At 29.6% G+C, this 17115-nt stretch overlaps 2 protein-coding genes across 5 annotated transcripts; both read left to right on the top strand.

Moving 5' to 3' along the window:
• The first annotated feature begins 485 nt into the window (after positions 1 to 485).
• LOC105674913 (fatty-acid amide hydrolase 2-like) lies at positions 486 to 12151 on the top strand. Of its 4 annotated transcripts, none has more exons than XM_067349932.1 (10): positions 486 to 790; positions 5479 to 5696; positions 5866 to 6085; positions 6236 to 6453; positions 6820 to 6931; positions 7094 to 7389; positions 7460 to 7561; positions 7998 to 8072; positions 8162 to 8344; positions 8424 to 12151. In XM_067349932.1, exons 2-10 carry the CDS (start codon positions 5526 to 5528, stop codon positions 8544 to 8546), a joined length of 1500 nt encoding a protein of 499 aa, XP_067206033.1. In that variant the 5' UTR covers positions 486 to 790; positions 5479 to 5525; the 3' UTR covers positions 8547 to 12151. The 4 variants fall into 4 exon arrangements, with proteins under 4 accessions (XP_067206033.1, XP_067206030.1, XP_067206032.1 ...); XM_067349929.1 differs by having other exon boundaries at positions 487 to 790; positions 7905 to 8072; XM_067349931.1 differs by having other exon boundaries at positions 489 to 790; positions 7905 to 8072; positions 8442 to 12151.
• Positions 12074 to 17101, top strand: LOC136996885 (fatty-acid amide hydrolase 2-like). The gene is made up of 10 exons (XM_067349933.1): positions 12074 to 12148; positions 13934 to 14108; positions 14291 to 14510; positions 14661 to 14878; positions 15195 to 15306; positions 15496 to 15794; positions 15865 to 15966; positions 16286 to 16453; positions 16539 to 16721; positions 16863 to 17101. The coding sequence occupies exons 2-10, from the start codon at positions 13938 to 13940 to the stop codon at positions 16965 to 16967; spliced, it is 1578 nt and encodes a 525-aa protein (XP_067206034.1). The 5' UTR covers positions 12074 to 12148; positions 13934 to 13937; the 3' UTR covers positions 16968 to 17101.
• Positions 17102 to 17115: the final 14 nt, after the last annotated feature.

Below are 17115 nucleotides of genomic sequence, written 5' to 3' on the forward strand. Positions count from 1 at the left end.
TCATAAATGCGTATCAGAAAAATTAAAAATAAGATGTGTGTCAACGGCAGTGAACGGGACTCGGGCGTCTTTAAACTTTGATCACTGAGACTTTTGAGCAATTCTATCCGGCACCTGCTCTATTAGCTTGTTGTTTTTCACGATTATTACTTTAATAAAGAAGAGCAATAACTTAATATTTACTGTATTTTTTATTTTATTCTATCTTAAAAATAACTCTTAGACCCAAATTTCTTTTGGCGAAAGCTTCGATTGGCGATAGATTATTGCATAACTAATAAACATTGAAAAATGCAATCGTTGTCATACGTTGTAATGTATTGAATAAAAGCTTTTCATCCCATAAATCAGTCATTTTATTTATGTTGTTATGTATTTTCTTATGTATATATTTTCACATAAATCTTAATGGTTGCTCATTCACACAAAGCATACGGGGGCACTCCCCACCCAATACGATACATAAAACCTTAGGAGCAGGCATCGTTGCATCCAGTTTGCTTTGCTATGCGTCGACATATGGTCAAGGTGCTACTTGAAAAACTCACTATATAAATTACCCGGTAATTAGTCAGATTATCGAATCGGCGCGTGTTTGCAAATTTGTGTGTTTACGAGTACGCGATTTTTCAGTAGCATAAAGAAAGAAAAATATCATCATCAAATAGATTCAAGGACATTCGAATCTTACGGGCATTTTTCTACTCTCCTCAAGAGTTTTCTGGCACCGAAGAAGTAAGAGTTGCTAGTAAGATCCGCTGCGCACTAAATTGACATTGCTGCTTAAACGGTATGTATGTGAAAACTATAAAATAATTTTTTATTTTAAAAATTTTATTATCTTACGGATTAGTAATAGCAATTTTTCTTTACAACTTTATTTTGCTCAAAAATACAAAGAGATCACTAAACGGCTCATAAAAATGTCAAGTGTACAAAAGCTAAGTCATAATGTGTGCTATCGTATGGTTTTTGCAAATAGATAACAAAACTTGTATTTTTAAATAGATAACATTTATATACGTACAAGTTTTATCATCTGGTTGTGCGTTACATGTATTACAAAATAAGTACATGACAATTAAGAAAAGACGTTATCTGTAATTAGTTTTAAATAATAAGTGCAAATATATTTACAAATGCGTAAATTATATTATTAATATTAAATATTAAAACTTGCATTTCTTATTAAATTTTTTGCATATATAAGTTCATGCTAGAGATAATTTTTTATGGGCGTATAAATTGCTCTGAGGTATGCCATTTATAAAGTGCATTGCGTTTTTATATAACAATGCAGGGAAAAATAAGTTTGTTGTAAATCATATCGTTGGACAAAACATGTACATATACAGTCAATTTTTGAACGTAATAAGACAAACAGTCCAGATAAACTGGATCGTAATTGAACAATATTAACCTTGTGATTGACAGATGCGTTCGTGATTTAATACGAAAGTACTTTTGTATATAAAAATTCAAATCATAATGCTATATATAAATTTACTATCTTACATAGAAACTCTCATACCAATATGTCATGTCAATTTTTTCAGATCTCGAAAGATGAATTTTTAAATAGGATACAATGCCAAACATAATATATTTGAAAAAAAGAAAAAGTGGACTTTACATTATTTCAAAAAAAATCGTCTCATATATCTTATCCCAATGTCATTATGTAAGAACTGTGCGAGAAAACAATACGTTTAAAAAAATTGAGCATGTGCGCACGTTTAAAAAGACGTACCATAATATAATCTTTTAATCATCTTTGGAATGTCTTTTAACCCTGTCGTTAATAGTGTAATCATATGGCTATTTAAAATTATGAGATAAAATATTATAACCATCTATATTTCCATATCGGTGAATATGTATTAGTTTTCTTTTTATTTCTGAATACATGACTATAAACACGTGTGTGTACAAAATTTTTGTATATTATTATACGTATATAAATTTAAAAAGACAAACCTCGCTATCTACTTTCAGAAATGTTATCTACTTCAGAACAATACGATAGTATAGTTGACATAATGACTTAGCTTTGATATGTATTTACAAATTTCGCAATAAAATATTAAAATATTATCATGTTTTATTTTTCACAATTCGATGACAAAAGTTATTTTAAATGCAATTAATTTTTAAAAATAATAATTTTCTTGACATAACTTCAATAGATTTTCTAACCTGAAAAAAAATGGTATAATTGGTCACATGTAAATATATATAATTAGTTATGAAAAGATCTAATAACATATGTAATTTTAAATAATTATATAAAATGTTACATGTTATCAGATCTTTTCATAACTAATTATATATATTTACATCTAATCATATTATAACATTTTTTCTTGGGTAACATACAGAGTAAAGATAAAAAAAAAGATTTTTTTTATGTTTAATCATTTTATAATGTAAACTGCTTACTTACTTTGTTATGAAACATTGTTTCTCGACGTTTTTCAAATATTTAGATATAATGTATTTGATCACAAAATTACATAACAGTATTACAAAATGACTTTAATCTATCTAATAGTTCTATTTTCAAACTATATCATAATAGTTATATATTTTAAACCTGTAAAAATAATCTTCTGCATTTTCCCGCAAATTTTCCAGAAACGAAAAAAATGTTCTATAATTTTCTTGATCGCGATGCTTACAATCAAGCAATTTACGCGTGACCTATGCATACTCTACGAGTCTTTCAGATTTCAATGTATAATCAGCTTGAATAAATCTCGAACAAAATTTTACTTCTATAGCCGAAGATCAAAACATTTTGTTTTGCAGAAGTACTGAATTATTAGAAATATAGTCTCATGTGTATCCGATTTTACATATTTTTGCTGTACACATTAATATTGACCGAGCATACTTGACCAAAGGGCAATTTTCTCGAATGGTATTAGTCGATTTACACAAACATTTAGTCATCTGCAAAAAATGTCGTCGCAAAACCATTGAGAGAAAAAACTATTTAATATGTTGTCTAAGCTGTTAAAAAACAAATAAAAAAAAACACCTATGAGAAATTAAGCGTAAAACTTCTGAATAAATTTAAATAGAAAAATTTAAAGATTACTAAGTAACTGAAATTGTACGCACCTAATCTTATGAAAATCTCTACTTCTTTATTCTGTATCGTAGAAAATATTGCAAATATAATTTAATAAAACAATTTTTGTAAGTGATAAATAAAATAAAGTTCAATTAAAATTACAAAGAGAAAAAACGGCTCGAGAGTTATAATAAAATGTCACGCGTCTTTTTATGTATCTTAAATCTTTTATGTATTTACAATGTCGTCTTTGAAATAAATACAAACCTTTCGGTCAATCATTCAATTATTCTCAGAGTAAACGCAAAAATTTAAATTGCAATATTATAATTTTAAAATACGTAGTTCAGTGCACCTCAAGACATAAATTGAGTGTCACGAAATTTACAAACTGAATTCATGCTATGAAACATATATCTAAAATAACTATGAATCTTTGTAAGTTTTACTTTTATGAGAGAATTTCAATACATCAATTATTATTCTTTCAGTTAATTATACTTCTTAAATATAAAATATTATTAAGGTCATTACACGATCTAATAATATCACAACTAGATTACAATCGATGTGAGATCGAGATTTAACGTTAATACACGTCTATAAATAACATCACAAAAATTCGTGTAAAAGTCGTGTAATATGAAATGTCGGATTTTACATTAGTTCAATATAATAAAGCGGTTCCAAGCGTTCAGCAAAGCCGAGTATATAACGGTCCGGAGTATATAACGGTCGCAAAAGTGTTAAGATTTGTTACTAACAAGAAAGGTTCGGCAACCCGAATTTAAAAAAAAATATAAGGTAAAAAGCGCAAAGATCGCACTCACACAATTGAAACGGAGCGAGTACACACTTGAAAGAGAGAGTGAGATACCTGAGAACAACACTAAAGATAGATGGAGAAAATTTGTTACGAATTGCGATCATACGTGATTTCTTTTCGTTACCATTAATCCACAATTTGACTTTTTTTTCTAAAAAGATTTTTTAAAACTAATTGCACAGGTGTCGGCCTATTGCGTGTACTTTTGTTTTGTGTGATAAATAAACTATTCTGTTCAAGCTCAGTAAATGTATTAAATTAATTGACTACATATACGAACTTTTATTCCAACATAATTAAATGTAATTATGTAATTATGTAATTTGTAATTATTTTTAACATTATTATTTATTAAAATAACAATGTAATTTAAATTGCCATACTAGAAAAAGTTGGTACATGAAATAATTTCCCCAGCGCGCTATTCACTTTTATTTTTTCGAATCTTTATGTTACATAACTTAATCAACTCAATATTATAAAACAGATCAGAAATGTTTGTCTCGTTAATTTACATACTCACGCGCTGCAACGAAGAGCAAACGCAAATCATTATGTTAAGTGTCTTTTTCGTTTATATTACGCTGAAGTATAATGAATCACACGTTTTGCACCGCAACATCAATATACGGAAAAATCATGAGTGCATAAATAGTAAATGAGTATATATTTAAACAAAGAAAACATACAATTGTAAAAGGTTTGAATAAAATTATTTGTTTCCTTATTATTAATTAATTAAATTTTTCAAAATTAAACAGGTAATGGAAAATATTTTTTAAAAACATTTTTAACAAAATATTAAAGACCATTAATAACCATAATATTTTATATTTAACATTTTTTCAATATCTCTTATGGTTACAAAGATTGCGAAAAGTATGAAAAATTGAATTTTCTTTGAAAAAAATAGCTTTTTGAATAGGTTTGTATGTATTACATTTTTGCAAAGTTTCAGATTTTAAAAAAAAATTTGGGTTGTCAAATCTTTTTTGACATTGTTTGTATTTTTAAGATATTGTTGATTTTTCACTCTTCAACTAATTTTGTTTTTTATCTAATTATGTACGTATCTTTAAAACTTTATTATCTGGTAATGGTATTTATTATGTGTATACTAGCATATCTGTTTTTAATTTGAATTAAACACATGAATTATTACTGAATAATATAAAAATTTAATTCTATTTGCAAAAATAAATAAAATGATGTACATATTATTATTTCATGAATATAATTAAAAACCTAATAATCTATAATTATGACAAAATTCAAGATAGAATTTTACAGTATGTGTCAAATAAAACACAACCCAAGAAGCAAATTTTGGAAATAACGACGCGGGAAGTGCAGGCAATAATATATTATTATTAAATTCGTACGACAAATGTTGCAAATGGCCGCCATTTACGGTTTTACTAACGCCACGTTTTATTACGGAATAAATTCATCACTGTGCCTTCACGTCGAAACCAGACACTTGATCGAACTCTTGTTACGCTTGATTGAACCAGAAACCTCGGTTCCATATCGTTCACAAACAATTCTGCCAATGTTAATTAACATGTTGTTAAAGGTTGCAGACTATTTGTGCAGAGAGTGCCTTGTTTATTCTACAGAATAATGCTGTTAAAGACTCGCGTGCTAATTAGTATCCTAAACGTCGTATATCGAATATTAAAATGGATTTACATGTTTATCTACAAGAAATCATCACAAAATATACCACCTGCAACGAATCCCTTATTTACATTAAGCGCTACTATGCTAGCTAAAAAAATTAGACAAAGAGAAGTGAGTATACTTATGACACTTTTACGGTGACATTTTAGTTGTCGTACTATACTCTTTTTATAGTATACACTATAAAATTATTTTACTACGGTTAAATTTTATTATAATTAAATGCAATTTATTGTATATTTTATTAAAATAACAAAAATTGTTTATCCATAAAAACTAGATATCAAGCTACGAGGTAGTGAACGAATATATAGAGCGAATTAAGGAAGTGAATTGTCATTTAAATGCCGTTGTTGACAATCGATTCGAGGAGGCCATAATTGAGGCAAAAGTCTGCGACGAACAATTAAAAACTGAAAAATTTGATACCGAAACTTTAGAAAAGGAAAAGCCGCTTTTTGGTGTGCCGTTCACTGTCAAAGAATGTATCGCTGTCAAAGGTACAAATAATTCGGATTCTTATAAAAATATCTCAATAATTCACTATAAAAGCTCGTTAATAAACGCAATTGCACCCTAACAAATCTTATTTTAAAAAGATGCAAAGATAACTACTTGGAATATTTAGTCATTGTTTAATCGCGTTACAGGATGCAGTTATACTGGTGGCATTTTAAGTCGCAAAGAAATAAAAGCGACTCGCGATGCCGAGATCATCGAATTGATCCGAAATGCTGGCGGAATCCCAGTGTGCGTCACAAACATTCCAGAATGGTGTCTCGGGATGGTAATCATGAATCCAGTATACGGACGCACTTCTAATGCTTACGATAGTAGATTTACGGCCGGCGGATCATCTGGCGGAGAGGTAATTAAGCTACAATTACACACATATATATACCAGCAAAATTGTAATTGTATCGGTTTAGAAAGTAACTGTACAAATTGTAACTATACTTTGGTACTGTAAGTTTATGTGTTCTACAGTTTTCTTTTTTCGATTTAAGTCAAGGTCGGAAATAAGCAAAATAAGGTCTCATATAAGCAAAAGATACATTGCTATTCATTAACGCGACTTTCATCCAGAATATTTTTTTTTCTTGAAGAAAATGCAATGATAAACGCACCTCTATTTGAAATTTGTCGCATGTTTTATATTAAACATTATCATTTACATAAAAAATAATCTCATAAGTTAAAGAAAAAGAATATTTTAAACACTGTCTTGTTTAAGGCTGCGTTACTCGGAGCAGGTGCTTCTTTGATTGGAATTGGTTCGGATGCAGGTGGTTCTGTACGATTACCAGCTATGTTCAATGGAGTTTTTGGATTCAAACCTACGCCTGGTAAATTGATTGTTTTTTAATTTGAGCGTTACAACTTTTTTATTGGCTTTAATTTAATGAGCTTCACCTTTCAAAATGTTAAATATTTATTATTTAAAACAAAGAAAGAAAAAAAAAAAACTACATATTAATTTATTGTGTAATTTCTTTTTTGTCTTGCAGGAATTATTTCAACTAAAGGACACCTACCAAGCTTCGATATAAACAACCAGAACTTTACAACCTTTGGTCCGATGACGAGATACGCGGAAGACCTCAATCTGTTCATGAAAGTACTAACGTCAAAATCGAGACATAACTTGCATTTGAATGTGCCGGTGGACTTGCAGCAATTAAAAGTCTACTATCTGCAAACAATGGACAATTCATTAGGCATGTTGCCGGTATCGTCGGAAATCAAAGAATGTGTACTGCAAGCCGCGAATCATTTCAAAAACCATGGTATTCATACGGAGCAAGTACGGTATTTTTGCTACATGTATCTAGCATATCTATGCAAATGATTTAACGTGTTACTTAACATTGTAGTTACCAATAGAGTGGCCAGCAAATGTCGCTGAAATTGCAAGCGCTTCAACTTTAAGTGTACTGAATATGTATTTCTTAATAGACGAAATACACGATCCCATGGTATGTAAATATAATTTCGCAAAAAATAATTTTGCAAAATAATTCTGATTAAAATTCAGTGCTTTGTTAATCAAAGAAGAAGAAGTTAATCAAAATCCCATCTTTGATGCGGAGACAAAAAGAAAAAGTTTAATTAATATTTGACACATAAAAATATTATTAAAATATTATTTTTCTATTAGAGTGCAATCTGCTTATTTTTCTGACATTATAAGACACAAATATTATTATGAATAACGATTGACGATTGTCGATAAATAAAAATATTTTACTTTTCTCATAAATGCAAATGTAAAATTCAACTTTACACGCTATCGTGTTATCAATCATATTGTTACTGCAGCTTCAGAAGTATATATTTGTTGAATTGGGAAAATCTCTGCTTGGCATGTCGTCGTACACGAAACAAATGCTTTTTAACATCATGTTGCTACAGGCTTGTTTTCCATTTTCAAAGTCCGACTTATCATGTTACACAAAAAAGGGAGAGGTACTTCGACAAAAGTTGCTGGTTAGTGGCCCGAATGTTAATTATATAATGTATAAACTGGTTTTTGACACCATTATTAACGAATTTTTTTCATCTCTCTTTTTTTGCAGGATTTGTTAGGAGAGGACGGGGTATTTATTTGTCCAACTTTCCAAAGCTCGGGAATTTTGACGAATTTTACTTATTGCGAAACACTCGGTATTGCGTATTGCGCTATTTTCAATGTATTTGGCTTTCCCGCAACGCAAGTACCAATGGGATTAAATCGCGATGGATTACCTATCGGTGTTCAGGTAAATTACTAATATAAGATTTCTTTTCCCTTCTCTCTCTCTCTCTCTCTCTCTCTCTCAGACTAGTCGATTTATTTAGGAATATATTCAATTACAGGTGATAGCAGCGCCTTATCAAGATCGCTTTTGCTTGGCGGTTGCAAAAGAACTAGAAAGTGCTTTCGGCGGCTGGGTACCGCCGTCGGCAGCGGCATGCGCATAACAAACTGTTAATCGTTCTTAATTTATTTTATAAATAACAGATATAGTTACAATTTCACTTTTGTTAAAAAAAGTGAAGAGTGAAATCTATAATGACAGCTAACATAAGTCTAAAGCTATAACAAGTTGTTTCCGTAATCTCTTACAAGCACATGTACTTTTGTACTTGTGTTTTGTGTTTTTGAAAACTCTGATTTTTGAGTGTAAGAAAATTTGTTAATGTACTAGCAATTATTTTGCAGTAGACATTGGTTACGCTCAGAAAATAATAGTTGGATAATTATTAAATAAAAATTATCTATAATTATTTTTTAGATTGTACAGTTTTTTTTCAGATTGTAAATGTTTCAAGACTTATCCATTTTATAAATAATAGTCATCTCACCGTTTTGTTTTCCGCACAATCAATAAATGCATATTTAACGATCGTTCAAAAGCTTTGACATAACTTATCTAACACTTTGAATTATGAATTTACTTTGTATATGTGAAATGTTTCGCTTACACGATAATTATTAGTTTAAAAAGATTCATAAAACCGATTGTCAAAAAATCGTACCAAGATTTTTTTACAATTATTATTTTTATTTCTTTCTTTACAAATTTCCTTCTTTTATGTGCATACTAATGCAATCCAAAATTGAAATAGGTAGGATGCTTTGCTTTAAAGTATCCAAGTGTTGTGTGACTTAATACAAAAATAATCCTTCTGAAAAGTGTAGTTATAGATTTTATTCGATCAGACAATGTCATATACTGTAATTTTTACTTGAAAAATTGTATTATTTTTGACAAATATATAATTTCTGTACACTTCTACTATGTCTATTCACAATCTAAAAAATTATTAAAAAATATTACTTACTTCAATATGTTTTTCTCAAGATTAAAAAAATCTGCAAAGTACAAATGTCTCTGTGATAAGAAAGTAGTAGAAAAAATATTAAAATTAATTCAACTCACATAAATTTGGTATTTTATTTTAACCGATAAAAATAATTTTGAATAAAATGTAAGATGTATATTACCTTGTTTCTTCTTTTATATTGAAAGCGGCTTGTTTAAACAATAAGAATGTAAATTATTAACTCCTTTTTTACTCCCTTTTCATAGCAGCTAATTAAGCATACTGTTCTGTTACGTAGGTATGTCAACACTGTTGTATGAAAAGTAAATGATGTGTATTGTTACGTCTGGTCACTAGACGTGTGTAGAGAATTCTGTAATATCGACTATTAGCGCGAAATATGAAATGTCTCCTTATTTTTTAGTCACCCTGCATTCACCGGGTTTACTAGGGATACAGGAGGTAACAATCTATTGTATGAAAAGGATATGAATAAAATTTAATAAAATAGATTAAATTAGCTTACCTAATTTTAATTAGGAACAAAGCCTTATAGATACGTCTTAATAATGCAGATATTACACTGCTAAATATAAACCAAATAACTCAGTGTTTTCAACTGAACAATGCAGAGAAAAATAGTATGTAGAACTTAATATGACCTAACAGTGAGTCTGCTGGAAGAGAACTGTCTCACGAGCGATGATGTACGTTGGTCCTCTTGTGGTGGGGAGTAGGCCCTCGAGAGTATCGCATAGATTTTTAATCGTCACATTGGCTTCTTGATACGTTGGAATATCGTTTGGCTGGAAGTTGATATGCAGCTCGTTTTCGTTTATAGAAGATAGCCGACGGATAAGATGGGTGTCTGGTAACCTTTGCTTATTTTATTCTTATCTCTTCACTTATTTGTTCAATGCATTGTTCAATTATGCAGTATTCTTATAGCTATAGTATAATTAATTTTTTTATAACTAATAATACAGTTAACACTAATCATAACTTCAATCTTGCTCTTTGGATGAATTTTAGATGGACTTGTACAGATCTCTTTTATAATGTTCTGTTTTTTGAATTTTACCATTGTCGGGACATCACAGTATTATTTCATATGTGAATGTAGATAAAATCAAATGTGATTTTATCAAATGCTGTAAAATTGAAATGCACCGAACTAAACGATAATAATACGCTTGTTGCGATCATTAAATATTTTTTAACCATTTTTATTATTAAAATATTATTAAACAATTTAAATAAACTATTAAATTATTATATTTAATATATAATTTTAAATAATTTATGTTGATTAGTTCATATTCACATACACGTTAATATTTTTATAGCATATTTATATTTTTAAAAGAAAAGATTAATTAACGTAAAAATTTTAAAGTACAGTAAACTTTTAAAAAAGATGAATAAAAACGTTAATAATACTAATTGTCTTATAAGTCCCAAGTAACTAATTAATTAAGAGTGTGCGGTTTTGTAGACATTAGAAATAAAAATTTAAGTAAAAATAAAATATTAAAACTTTAAAAATTTTAATTAATGCCGTTTTAATGCTAATTATATGTGATTATATACACAATAAACAAATTGTCATAGATAATATTAACCATAAGACATTATGTTAGTTAACGAGTGATTCAGTGTAGCAACGCGCCAAGTTTTTTTGCATCAAATATTTTATTAATTTTTATTGGCGTCAATTTTTTCATAAATATGAAAATAATCTAAAAATGTTGCGCTGTCAAAAGTACAAATAATTCGTATTCTTATCAAAATATCTCGACATTTCAAAACAGCTTGTTATTCAACATGATTGCACGCTAAGAATTATTATCTTATCTTACTTAAAGTAGATGCAAAAATAACATATAAAAATTTATTTAAAACATGTAATTGTAAGCTAATATTTAATAAGTAAATATTTTTCTAATTGAAATCACTTCTATTTATAGTATAATCCAATTACAAATTATTATTTAAACATTTCAAACATTTCTTGAATCAATATCAATGTGAAACACTATTTTAATCACATTGAAATCTAATTTAATATTTTGAATTAATAAATAGAATAAAAAATTTGTGCCCAAAAATAATTATTTATTTTCAAAGTCTCAATTATTCAATTGAGATCAATTAATTCAGTTCTATTCAATCTTAGGAATAATTTAAAAAATCAAGTTTCGTTTTGAGACTTCGGTTAATGATTATTACATAGCTAATAAGCATGGAAAAACGCAATCATTATTATGCGTTGTAATGTATTGAATAAAAGTTCTTTCCCGTAAATCAATCATTTGATTTACGTCACTATGTATTTTCTTATGTATTTTCACATAGTTATTAATGATTGCTCGTTCACACAGAGCACACGAGAGCACTCCCCACCGAGTACAATATATGCTAAAACCTCATGCGTACATTCTTGTATTTAGTTTGCTTTATCACGCGTCGATGACATATAGTCGAAGTGCGACTTGAAAAACTCATTGTACAAATTGCTCGGTAATCAGTCAGATCATCGGATCGGCGCGCGTTTGCAAATTCGTGTGTTTACGAGTATACGATTTTTTAGTTGCATAAAGAAAGAAAAATATCATCATCAAATAGATTCAGAGACACTCGAAAGCAATTTTACAGGCATTTTTCTACTCTTCTCAAGAGTTTTCTGGGACCGAAAAAATAAGAATTGCTGCTAGTAAGATCTGCTGCTCATCAAAATTGACATCGCTGCTTAAACAGTATGTAACGACTTTCAAAATTATAAAACAATCTTTTATTCTAGAAATTTTACTATTTTATGAAATAATAGCAATTTTTCTTTACTACGTCACAGATAAAAAAAAACTTATTTTGCACAAAAAATACAAAGAAATTACCAAACGGTTCATCAAAATGCCAAATGTACAAAAGCTAAGACATTATGTAGGCTATCGTATCGTTTCTGTAAATAGATAACAAAACTTATACTTTTAAATAGATAACATTTATATACGTACAAGTTTTATCATCTAATTGTGTATTACATGCATTACAAAATAAGTATATGACAATTAAGAAGACGTTATTAACAACGATTTTTAAATAATAAGTGCAAATATATTTGCAAATGCATAAATTATACTGTTAATATTAAATATTAAAATCTGTATTTTTTATTACATTTTTTACACGTATGAGTTCATGCTAAAGATAATTTTTTGATGACCTTCAATTCTTCTATCAAATCAGCTTGAATGAATCTCGTACAAAATTTCACTTCTGTAATCGGTGATGATAAATGTACGCTACATGCTGTTTCGCAGAAGAATTGAATTATTAAAAAAATGCGTAGCCTTATGTATGTCCAGTTTAAGATATTTTCGCTGTACATATAAAACTAATATTGACCGTGCATACTTGACCAAAGAGCAATTTTCTCTGATTCGGCTTACACGAACATTTAATCAACTGCAGAAAATATCGTCGCAAAACTATTGGGAGAAAGAACTATTTACTATATTGTCTGAGCTATTGAAAAATAAATGGAAAACATCGCTTATGAGGAATTAAGCGCAAAATAAATCTCTACAAAAATAAGTTTAAAAAAAATGAAACATTTCTTGACAGAGATTTTTATTATGTTTAATTACTTCCAAATCAGATTGCTCTATGCGATTAAACATTTCTTTAAAAAAAGTTAAATTGTTGCAATATCATATCTCTTAAAATTGTAAACGTTACGTCTATAAATACACGTCTATAAATAACATCAAAAGTGTTTGTTAATAAAAACTACTATGTATATGATTATTATTACTTTAAATAAACCTACACGACTGCTTGCTAACGTTTTCATGGACGCATTATTATTCAATATGTAGACCAATCATGCGATGGTCTAGGAACGTGTTTGCTACGTATGTATATTCGGAGCTTCGTTAATGTGCACTGTAACAGAAAAGTCAATACTAAGATTGAACCACCTATTATTATATTAGTGTCTATAACAAGTGGCACGATAATAATTATAAAATTTGTTACACAACTTCAGATATTAACTCTATGAAGGACGTTGCAAATTATTCGGTTTTACAAAATAAAAAATTTTTGATTTGGCTAAAAATGTTCATATGTATTATATTTCTCCAAATTTTCAAACATTTTAGAAAGATCGGGTTGCCGAATCTTTTTTGTTAGTTACTGTTAATTTTTTACTCTCCAACTGGTTTTGTTTTTTATCTGATTATATATATAGCGTTTATTATTTGGTAAGAGCATCTATAATGTGTATACTAATATATCTGCAATATAATATTGATTATAATGTTTCCAAATCTAAAAATCTAAAAACTGGCAAATTTGCGCAAAATTGGTGATTATTACATTGACAGTTGCTGCCCAATGCATAATAGATAAAAAACAAAATCAGCTACGCTTATTGGTGAAAATCATTTTCAGCTGTAATAAACTGTAATAAACTTATAAATTTTATATTCGACTAATATAACAGGTAATGTGTTAGATAAGTAGCGTGTATCTTACAGAACAATGCTGTTAAAAATTCGCGTGCCATTTAGTATCATAAACGTCGTATATCGAATACTAAACTGGATTTTCTTGTTCATCTACAAGAAACCGTCACAAAGTATACCACCTGCAACGAATCCCTTACTTACATTAAGCGCTACTACGCTAGCTAAAAAAATTAGACAAAGAGAGGTGAGTGTACTCATGACACTTTTACGGTGATACTTTAGTTGTCGTACTATACACTTTTATCGTATACGCTATAAAATTATTTTATTAAATAAATTTTTTTTATTTACATTTTATTATAATTAATTGCAATTTACTGTATGCTTTTATTAAAATAATGAAAATTGTTTATCCATAAAAATTAGATAACAAGCTACGTGATAGTGAACGAATATATACAGCGAATTAAGGAAGTGAATCGTCATTTAAATGCCGTTGTTGACAATCGATTCGAGGAGGCCATAATTGAGGCAAAAATCTGCGATGAACAATTAAAAACTGGAAAATTTGATACTAAAACTTTAGAAAAGGAAAAGCCGCTTTTTGGTGTGCCGCTCACTGTCAAAGAATCTATCGCTGTCAAAGGTATAAATAATTCGTATTCTTATAAAAATATCTCAATAATTCACTATAAAAGCTCGTTAATGAATACGATTGCACTTTAACAAATCTTATTTTAAAAAGATGCAAAGATAATTACTTGGAATATTTAGTTATTGCTTAATCGCATTACAGGATGCAGTTATACTGGTAGCTGTATAGATCGCAAAGGAATAAAAGCGACTCGCGACGCCGTGATCATCGAATTAATCCGAAATGCTGGCGGAATCCCAGTATGCGTCACAAACACTCCAGAGTTGTGTGCCGGGATAGACACCACGAATTTTTTGTACGGACACACTTATAATGCATATGATAGTAGGTTCACGGCTGGCGGATCATCTGGCGGAGAGGTAATTCAACTACAATTACACACATATGTATACTAGCGAAATTGTAACGCTTTGGTACTGTAATTATAAGTTTATGTGTTCTACAGTATTTTTTTTCGATTTAAGTCAAGGTCAGAATGTTTCATACAAGCAAAAGATATGTTGTTACTCATTAACACGACTCTCATTCAAAATATTTTTCTTTCTTGAAGAAAACACAATGATAAACGCACCTCTGTTCAAAATTTGTCACGTATTTTACACTAAAAATTATTTACATAAAAAATAATGTCATAAGCTAAAGAAAAAGAAAATTTTAAACAATGTCTTGTTTAAGTGTGCGTTACTCGGAGCAGGTGCTTCCCTAATTGGAATTGGTTCGGATATAGCTGGTTCTGTACGATTCCCAGCTCTGTTCAACGGTGTTTTTGGGCACAAACCTACGTCTGGTAAACTAATTCTTTTTTAATCTGAGCATTTCAACTATCTTATTGGCTTTAATTTAATAAGTTTTACTTTTCAAAATTTCATCAATTTTTAAATTTCAACAATATTAAATATTTATCATCTCAAATAGAGGGAGAAATAAATAAAGATAAAAATATATATTAATTTATCGTGTCGTCTCTTTTTTGTAGGAATTATTTCAACTGAAGGACACCTACCAACGTGTGAGGATATAGTCTTTTTAAAACTTTTGACCTTTGGTCCGATGACCAGATACGCGGAGGACCTCGGTCTGTTAATAAAAGTGCTAACGTCAAAATGTGAACATAACTTGCGTTTGAATGTGCCGGTGGACTTGAAGCAATTAAAGGTCTACTATTTGCAAGCCTTGGACAATTCGTTAGGCTTGTTGTCGGTATCGTCGGAAATCAAAGAATGTATACTGAAGGCCGCAAATTATTTCAAAAACCATGGTATTTATACGGAGCAGGTACGGTATTTTTGCCACATATGTTTAGTATATTTATGCAAATAATTTAATATATTACTTATCATTGTAGTTACCAATAGATTGGCCTTCAAGTGTCGTTGAAATTACATTTGCTGGACTTTCCAAAATAAAGAACCCTTTTTCCTTGCTAAAAGACATAAATCATTCTAAGGTATGGAAATATAATTTCACAAAAAATATGTAAAATAATTCTTATTCAGATTCAGTGCTTTGTTAATCTAAAATTTTATCTCCGGTGCGGAGACAAAAAAGAAAAGTTTAACCAATATTTGACACGTAAAAATATTATTAAAATAGTATTTTTTAATTACAGTGCAATATGCATATTTTTCTGACATTATAACACATAAATATTATTATAAATAATGTTTGACGATTGTCGATGGATAAAAATATTTTATTTCTCTTATATGCAAATGTAAAATTCAGCTCTACACGCTATCGTGCTATCAGTTATATTGTTCCTGCAGCTCCAAAAGCATATAGTCGCTGAATTCGGGAAAGCTTTACTTGGCAACTCGTCATACACGATATCAATGCTTTTAGCCATCATAATGCTACAGAAACATCTTCCATTTTCGAAGTCAGAATTATCTTATTACACAGAGAAAGAAGAAGCGCTTCGGCAAAAACTGCTGGTTAGTGGCCCGAATGTTAAACCGCTGCAAAACCGGTTCTTTGGCACCATTATTAACGAAGTTTTTTTATCTCTCCTTCCTGCAGAATTTGTTGGGAGAGGACGGGGTATTTATTTATCCAACATTCCGAAACTCGGCGGTTCTTCCGTGTCTTGACCTTTGCGAAATACTCGGTATTGCGTATTGCGCTATTTTCAATGTTTTTGGCTTTCCCGCAACGCAAGTGCCAATGGGACTCAATCGCAATGGATCACCTATTGGTGTTCAGGTAAATTAGTTATATGAGATTTCTTTTCTCTTCTCTTTTTTCTCTCTCTCTCTCTCTCTCTCTCTCTCTCTCTCTCTCCCTCTCCCCCCTCCCCTTCCAAGACTAATCGATTTATTTAGCAATGTATTCAATAAATTGTAGGTGATAGCAGCGCCTTCTCAAGATCGCCTTTGCTTGGCGATTGCGCAAGAATTGGAAAGTGCTTTCGGCGGCTGGGTACCGCCGTCGGCAACAGCACGCGATTAACAAATTGGGATAATTAATTTTATAACTAACAGATATAGTTATTTTATTGCCGCTAAAGACAGTGAACTGTGAAGTCTGCACAAGTATTTGCACAAGTGTGAAATCTGTATAAGAAATACACATATATTTTCATACTTGTGTTCTCGAA

Source organism: Linepithema humile, chromosome 2 (assembly GCF_040581485.1).
Source record: "Linepithema humile isolate Giens D197 chromosome 2, Lhum_UNIL_v1.0, whole genome shotgun sequence".
Lineage (NCBI taxonomy): Eukaryota > Metazoa > Arthropoda > Insecta > Hymenoptera > Formicidae > Linepithema > Linepithema humile.

Bases quoted from the DNA above. Each gene is read 5' to 3' on its own strand.
- LOC136996885 (XM_067349933.1), top strand. From the start codon at position 13,938: ATGCTGTTAAAAATTCGCGTGCCATTTAGTATCATAAACGTCGTATAT. The intron at 14,879-15,194 runs GTAATTCAACTA...GTCTTGTTTAAG, and splicing joins GCGGATCATCTGGCGGAGAG to TGTGCGTTACTCGGAGCAGG. The intron at 15,967-16,285 runs GTATGGAAATAT...TTGTTCCTGCAG, and splicing joins AAGACATAAATCATTCTAAG to CTCCAAAAGCATATAGTCGC.
- LOC105674913 (XM_067349929.1), top strand. From the start codon at position 5,526: ATGCTGTTAAAGACTCGCGTGCTAATTAGTATCCTAAACGTCGTATAT. The intron at 6,086-6,235 runs GTACAAATAATT...ATCGCGTTACAG, and splicing joins AGAATGTATCGCTGTCAAAG to GATGCAGTTATACTGGTGGC. The intron at 8,345-8,423 runs GTAAATTACTAA...CGATTTATTTAG, and splicing joins GATTACCTATCGGTGTTCAG to GAATATATTCAATTACAGGT.